General features: G+C 50.0%; 1 protein-coding gene across 1 annotated transcript in view; it reads right to left on the reverse strand.

Annotated features, from left to right (window-relative positions):
* Nucleotides 1-570: 570 nt before the first annotated feature.
* LOC138358196 (uncharacterized) overlaps nucleotides 571-8,234 on the reverse strand; it is a 68,856-nt gene continuing 61,192 nt past the window's right edge. The window contains exon 2 of the mRNA XM_069315702.1: nucleotides 571-1,895. Coding sequence (XP_069171803.1) covers nucleotides 588-1,649 — 1,062 coding nt within the window. The 5' untranslated portion in view covers nucleotides 1,650-1,895 and the 3' untranslated portion in view covers nucleotides 571-587. The remainder of the gene's footprint in view (nucleotides 1,896-8,234) is intronic.

The raw sequence follows: 8,234 nt of genomic DNA on the forward strand, positions 1-8,234 counted from the left end.
ATGTTGTTATGTTAACAGTTTGGTGTTGGGTTTAGGCCTTACAACCACGGGAGGGTTATTAAGGCCACAAAAGCGTACCAATCATAGACAAGTATACTTTAGTACGAAGCGTAGCCCAGGACTAAAGTAATCTCTTTAGAGTATAGCAATTGAGAAGTTGGGTACACTACTCTGTGTATAATATCCCCTTCATATATATGATGATATTAAAAGGATTTACCTTTCAAGTGACCAGGAAGCGTACATTAAGAAACAATTATGCAAATATACCTGCGAATAATCACATGCACTCGCGGGATTATACGAAAACTTAACTAGGAACAGCACTGACAATACTTGTATCGACACCTCCTGGCTCACAAGGTGGCCGCAAGCACCAGCCCAATTATGACGGTGTACCTGAAGACGTCACGCTATCAACACATAATGGGGTCTTCTGTGTACAAAGAAACAGCCACGTAGACATACGTGGCAAAGAAACAGACACAGACAAGTAGACATAATATCCGAAACACGATTATAAGTTGGTACATTGGCTGTACCAGAGCGCCACACCATAGTCTCCTGAGACTGATGGATGCCTGCTACTACATTGACTGTGGGTAAGAAAGAAGAGCTTGGCGACTTACCTGTGTGGAGCCGTGGTGGGCCTCTGACATGAGGAGAGCAGAAGTGGTGAGATGAGCGGCGGCAGTGATGGTGGTGAGGATGAGGCAGGCCGGCAGACGCAGAGGCAGGCCCACGAACAGCATAAAGTGCAGTAATATGAGCCACAGCAGAGCCTGGCGCGGGATGGGCGTGTGGGGCCCTAGTGCCACGAACACCCCCACCCCAGCTAACACCAGAGCCCACACAATGTAAGGCAGCACAATCCACGAGCGCTCCGGGAAGATGTGAAGGCGACATAGCAACAGCAGCAGGACTTGGAGGGCGCCGATAGAGGCGAGTGCCAGTGGTGCGGGTAGGTCTGGCACCTGCAGGTCTGCCAGGCACACCGTCACGCTGTAAGCAGCAAAGGTAGCACCACCAACCAGCAGAATATGAAGATCTGCGCGACGCTGCCGCTCGTGATAAGCTTGAAACAACTGCTCCACGTCCTTATCTACGAAGGTGCGATGCAGACACTTGGGCAGGATGCGGGACACCCGACGTTTCTCCAAGGCAAACTTCTCCATGCGGATGACACTCATGGAAGCGGAGATGTCGTCGTAGCCCTCCCTGCGGCCGTCTTCACAGCCCTCGGTGCTGCTGCTGCGACAGCTGCTGCCTCTGTCCGTGTGTGGTGTAGCGGGCGAGTGCAGCCTCGTCGCCTCCCCCTCACTCATCTTAGAAGACAGAGATCCGGTGGCAGGACTTTTACCAAGCGGACTACCGTGTCGCATCTCAGACGAGGAACCCTTCCTGTGAAGGCTCTCTGGCCGAGTCATTGGTTCATAGTTCTCGTCCTCATATTCAGTCTTCTGATCTTCCTGCAAACACGGGTCGAACTCCCCGTCAAATGTCTCCTCAATGCCTTTGCATCTTGTAAGACTTTTCCTGGCGACCTTAAGTCTGGGGCAGACATCAGCAGCCTCAGGCCTCCGACCCTCTCGGACCTCCCACTTCACCTCTTCCTTCAAGATAAGCTTACCGTCAGCTTCGTCTTCCATAGTGTCTCGTTTACTCTGTGTTCCTCATTACTTACACAAACATGCTCAAGTGACTATGCCTCGAACACACAAGACTCGTCAATACACGAGAGCACTCATCACATGGTTGACACAATACGTCACATGGGCACAACCTACACTAGGGGTAAGTCATGCTGGCCAACACCTGCACTTGTGTCACGTCACCCCAGGTGAGAGCCTCGCAGGTGTTGACACAGCCTCGGCACCACCACCACCACCGCTGATCTGAAATTCAGAGAAAAATATAATCAGCCTCCATGGTTCTTACAATACATAATAGGCAATGAATAGAACAATTCTGTTGATATTGAGGTATTTAAATAGCATTTACTTTCCAAGCCCAGCCACTTGAAGTGATCGGTACAGCGACGGCCTCGCTTCTGACAGGTTGGCGTTCCAGCCCCAATGGTCCAAGTGGTTGGTATCAAGTCACTGAAATATTGAAAGTCTCTTGGGTCACGTTTTTGACGTTACAATGACCCACTGTTCTTGCAGGTGGACAGCCCGGCGCCGGACCTGCGTCTAATATAGACGTTTCACAGCAAATTGTTCTCTTAGAAAGAACGTCGCATTTCACTCATATGCGTTACATAATGCTAAAACTGGTGATGGAAAATGGTAGCGGCTGGCAAAAGAGACGTGCTGTCCCGTTTTTTATTTTGGGTTTAGGCCTCTCCTAACCTCTGGTAGGTTAGGAGAGGACACTTTAAACTGACCTTTTTCTTGACAATGGAAACCTTAGGAGGCCGGGGTGTTCGCGGAGCATGTGTGTGCGCCACTGAACCTCTACTCCTGCTGCTGCTGCTGCAGTTCCCAATCATCAGCCCTCTTCACGGCCCGCTACCACTCAGCCCTCAAGGGACATCTCTGATTTCGATTCAGCTGCATCGCCCGACATACATGTCTCAGTTGGGACACCATCCTCTCCTCCTCACCCAAAGTGTAACTACAGCCCTGACGACCTCCTACCTGATCCCCCACACCTACAACCTACACCACAGCAGCACCGCCTTGTCTACAAGAAGCAAGACTACCAAGAAGTCCACGAAGACTGACGACTCAAGCCTGAAGAAAGAAGAGAACTTAAACCAGAAGATCGAAGACTGAAGACCCAAGAATGAAGTGTGACCCCACACACCACCAGCCAGGTGTATGAGAGGCCAGCCACTGTGTGTAGCGCCAAGGACGGCCCCACTCAGTCTTACAGGCATCAACCAAACTACAGTCCGAGGTGGTTGGGCCAGCGAGCCTCTCACTCTCCCCCCTCCCCCCCGTCTCCACTCCCCCGCACAAACTCCCACCATCCTCGCCCCGCTCTTCCATCTCCTGATGCTTACCTCCTCTAGGGCCATTTCCAATTTAAATTCAATCCAATGTTCAAACCATCTTTATAAACATAACCTACCGTGAAAAGTAGTGGCTTAAAATGTCTACATTTTCTAAGCATCGGACTCGATAGGCTAGGTGGGTTGCTTGGGTTGGTACGTTTCCGATTAGGTTAGGAGGTTGGGCTTCCCTGTGCCTGGCATCGTTCCTTCCCTGTCTCCTCATCCCAACTATGATCCTCTCTATGTCTCTTTCCCACGTATTAGCTTCCCACTTTCTCCACATAATTTCCTTTCCGTTAAACCTTATTTGACCCGAATTACTGTATCTCTAAATCGTGTGTGTTGTATTTTTTCTGCAGTTGAAGAATGGGATACACTAGTGATCACTGTGCTTCTATATACTTCTATATCCGCTTACTTCTATTCTTCTATATACTTCTATATCCGCCACCAAGATGATGTTATTAAAACAAGACTAAAACCAGTGCGCTAAAACAGAAGCCAAAAAGGAACGGGAGAGAAGGCAGAAACCCCACCTCCATTTAATACTTTGACTCAAATATCACAGTAGCAACGTTACCGTGAATAACTGAACTCAATTACGGGCTCACTATAGCCCGTAATACATAATACAAGGACATTTCGTTCTAAATTTAAGGCAATAAAAACAAAATGCTGTATTCTGCCCGAATACACCGACCTCAGATCGGGATAGTGTGCAGTGTCGAAATGTACACAACTGTCGTCATTTCTACTACTCTCCTGCACGGCGGCCGTACTCTCCTGCACGGCGGCCGTACTCTCCTGCACGGCGGCCGTACTCTCCTGCACGGCGGCCGTACTCTCCTGCACGGCGGCCGTACTCTCCTGCACGGCGGCCGTACTCTCCTGCACGGCGGCCGTACTCTCCTGCACGGCGGCCGTACTCTGCACGGCGGCCGTACTCTCCAGCACGGACGCATCTATCATGCAGGGTAACCCAACTTCATATAAGTAAGGTTTCGTTTTGTCAATAACAGAAAACATACAAACCCAGATACATAGTATAAGCCAATATCATTTGCAACACAGTGCACATGTCTTAGAATACTAAAGCCTTCTACTGGACATATAATTTATATTTGGTTTTGGGAATTGCTGCCATTGTAGGTGTTTTGAAACGTGTTATAAATAAAAGTTTGTATCTGTGCTTCAACATATATGAGAGTTTATTATAGTGTAGTTGTGTGTTTATGTTCCTTGTAGGCCTTGTGTCGTGTTGTCTGCCGAGCCTACTCTCCCACCCTATCATACATGAAGTACTGCAAGTACTTCATAAACTGGAAGTACAAACCTGGGGAGGATTGACTGGGTACCAGCATTTAACTGTCCACCTCTGTTCACCAGGCAGTAATTGGGGACTTAGGAGTACAACTAATTGACGGGTTGTGTCCTAGGTGGAAACTAGTGGGTATATAAGGCTTACTATGAGCTATGGGAAGGGAAAGCTCTCAGCCAGCTAACAGGAGTCAGCAGTCGTCTGCTCCTGTACCCTCCTGTGTGTAAAACTAGTAGGGTAAGGCTTACCATGAGCTATGGGAAGGGAAAGCTCTCAGCCAGCTAACAGGAGTCAGCAGTCGTCTGCTCCTGTACCCACCTGTGTGTAAAACTAGTAGGGTAAGGCTTACCATGAGCTATGGGAAGGGAAAGCTCTCAGCCAGCTAACAGGAGTCAGCAGTCGTCTGCTCCTGTACCCTCCTGTGTGTAAAACTAGTAGGGTAAGGCTTACCATGAGCTATGGGAAGGGAAAGCTCTCAGCCTGCTAACAGGAGTCAGCAGTCGTCTGCTCCTGTACCCTCCTGTGTGTAAAACTAGTAGGGTAAGGCTTACCATGAGCTATGGGAAGGGAAAGCTCTCAGCCTGCTAACAGGAGTCAGCAGTCGTCTGCTCCTGTACCCTCCTGTGTGTAAAACTAGTAGGGTAAGGCTTACCATGAGCTATGGGAAGGGAAAGCTCTCAGCCTGCTAACAGGAGTCAGCAGTCGTCTGCTCCTGTACCCTCCTGCGTGTAAAACTAGTAGGGTAAGGCTTACCATGAGCTATGGGAAGGGAAAGCTCTCAGCCTGCTAACAGGAGTCAGCAGTCGTCTGCTCCTGTACCCTCCTGTGTGTAAAACTAGTAGGGTAAGGCTTACCATGAGCTATGGGAAGGGAAAGCTCTCAGCCTGCTAACAGGAGTCAGCAGTCGTCTGCTCCTGTACCCTCCTGTGTGTAAAACTAGTAGGGTAAGGCTTACCATGAGCTATGGGAAGGGAAAGCTCTCAGCCTGCTAACAGGAGTCAGCAGTCGTCTGCTCCTGTACCCACCTGTGTGTAAAACTAGTAGGGTAAAGCTTACCATGAGCTATGGGAAGGGAAAGCTCTCAGCCTGCTAACAGGAGTCAGCAGTCGTCTGCTCCTGTACCCTCCTGTATAAAAAAAGAAGATAAAGCGAGAGGAGAGAGAGAGAGAGGGCGAGAGAGAGGGGGAGAGCGAGGAGGGAGATAAAGACATAAGGGTGAGAGGACAGGGAGAGAGAGATCTTCATGAGGGAGGAGAGGGTAGGCGGTGAGTGGGTGTTAACCCATAATGAGAGTCAGCCGGTGATGAAGGCGACAATTTATGAGGTCGTCAATATGTAGTGTGTTCACGCCTCCACTTTGCTGGGTTAAAGCAGATCAACCCGAACCTTGCATTACCCACTCCCTCCATCACGTGGTGGTGGCCACACCTGCTGCTGCTGGTCCACGCCACACCTGCTGCTGCTGGTCCAGGCCACACCTGCTGCTGGTCCTCTATCATCACATGGTGGTAGTGGCCACACCTGCTGCTGGTCCTCTATCATCACATGGTGGTGGTGGCCACACCTGCTGCTGGTCCTCTATCATCACATGGTGGTGGTGGCCACACCTGCTGCTGGTCCAGGCCACACCTGCTGCTGGTCCTCTATCATCACATGGTGGTAGTGGCCACACCTGCTGCTGGTCCTCTATCATCACATGGTGGTGGTGGCCACACCTGCTGCTGCTGGTCCAGGCCACACCTGCTGCTGGTCTTCTATCATCACATGGTGGTGGTGGCCACACCTGCTGCTGCTGGTCCAGGCCACACCTGCTGCTGGTCTTCTATCATCACATGGTGGTGGTGGCCACAACTGCTGCTGGTCCAGACCACACCTGCTGCTGGTCTTCTATCATCACATGGTGGTGGTGGTGGCCACACCTGCTGCTGCTGGTCCAGGCCACACCTGCTGCTGGTCTTCTATCATCACATGGTGGTGGTGGCCACACCTGCTGCTGGTCCAGGCCACACCTGCTGCTGGTCCTCTATCATCACATGGTGGTAGTGGCCACACCTGCTGCTGGTCCTCTATCATCACATGGTGGTAGTGGCCACACCTGCTGCTGGTCCTCTATCATCACATGGTGGTGGTGGCCACACCTGCTGCTGGTGGTCCAGGCCACACCTGCTGCTGGTCTTCTATCATCACATGGTGGTGGTGGCCACACCTGCTGCTGGTCCAGACCACACCTGCTGCTGGTCTTCTATCATCACATGGTGGTGGTGGTGGCCACACCTGCTGCTGCTGGTCCAGGCCACACCTGCTGCTGGTCTTCTATCATCACATGGTGGTGGTGGCCACACCTGCTGCTGGTCCAGACCACACCTGCTGCTGGTCTTCTATCATCACATGGTGGTGGTGGCCACACCTGCTGCTGGTCCAGACCACACCTGCTGCTGGTCTTCTATCATCACATGGTGGTGGTGGCCACACCTGCTGCTGGTACTCTATCATCACATGGTGGTGGTGGCCACACCTGCTGCTGGTCCAGGCCACACCTGCTGCTGGTCCAGGCCACACCTGCTGCTTCACTCTGCAGATCTAGCTTCTCTAGCAAGCTTCCCCTCCCCCACCCGTGAGGTTCAGCTCCTCTGTCAAGTTGCTCTTGGTATAGTGTAGCCAAGTAGACGTCTGCTGTAGAGGTATGTCATAGTACTCAGCTGTAGAAGTGTCTTGTAGCTGTCAGCTGTAGATGTCGACTGTAGTGGTCAGCTGTAGATGTCGACTGTAGTGGTCAGCTGTAGATGTCGACTGTAGTGGTCAGCTGTAGATGTCGACTGTAGTGGTCAGCTGTAGATGTTGACTGTAGTGGTCAGCTGTAGCAATCATAACTGTTACTTAAAGTTTTATCTTTTCTCACTAATATTATTCTTTTCCGCCTCTACTTACATTTCTCAGTACAATGGTCACCATTTGCAATGATATTTATTTAGATATAATTATTTAGTTAATTAATAAGTTTTTTTTTCTACCACAGACGTGGCCACACAGTTACAATGCTAACCAGCATATATACATTTTCTTCTGTCCTCCATGGACAGGGTTAGAGAAGTGTTAAACATATAGTTCAAGGGTTTATTGAACAATCAACCACAGAAGGTGATTCGGTTCTTTTAAAATGCTAAATCCCCTCTTACTAAGTAAACAGTACAAATAATTATCTTCAACAAATATCGGCTAAGATTAATTATATCTGTTAGTCACCTTTATTTTGTAAAGAGTGGATGTATAAACTTATTCAGCGGTGTGTCTCTGGAGGTATTAAGGGTAGTTAAGGTAATGTTGTCTTTATATACGGTTCTTAACCATGCCATAACCCTGCTGGGGACATCTCCTAGTTGGCCGACTAGGTGCTAGCTAGGTGACACCATGACAGCTGGCCTACAATGACAGGTGGGGGTGACACCATGACAGCTGGCCTACAATGACAGGTGGTGGTGATACCATGACAGCTGGCCTACAATGACAGGTGGTGGTGACACCATGACAGCTGGCCTACAATGACAGGTGGTGGTGACACCATGACAGCCGGCCTACAATGACAGGTGGTGGTGACACCATGACAGCTGGCCTACAATGACAGGTGGGGGTGACACCATGACAGCTGGCCTACAATGACAGGTGGTGGTGATACCATGACAGCTGGCCTACAATGACAGGTGGTGGTGACGCCATGACAGCTGGCCTACAATGACAGGTGGTGGTGACGCCTTATAATGTAACATCATACCTCAGATGGAATATTGGAGTACCATAAAGGCAGAATCTTAATGACTATATGTATAATAATAAACAAACGTAATGTATTTATTGAGAATGTACCGAGGTCATACAATGGGACTGAACTTGCGTCTCTGGACTCCAAAGGTACACACACAC

This window comes from Procambarus clarkii, chromosome 82 (assembly GCF_040958095.1).
Source record: "Procambarus clarkii isolate CNS0578487 chromosome 82, FALCON_Pclarkii_2.0, whole genome shotgun sequence".
Classification (NCBI taxonomy): Eukaryota; Metazoa; Arthropoda; class Malacostraca; order Decapoda; family Cambaridae; genus Procambarus; species Procambarus clarkii.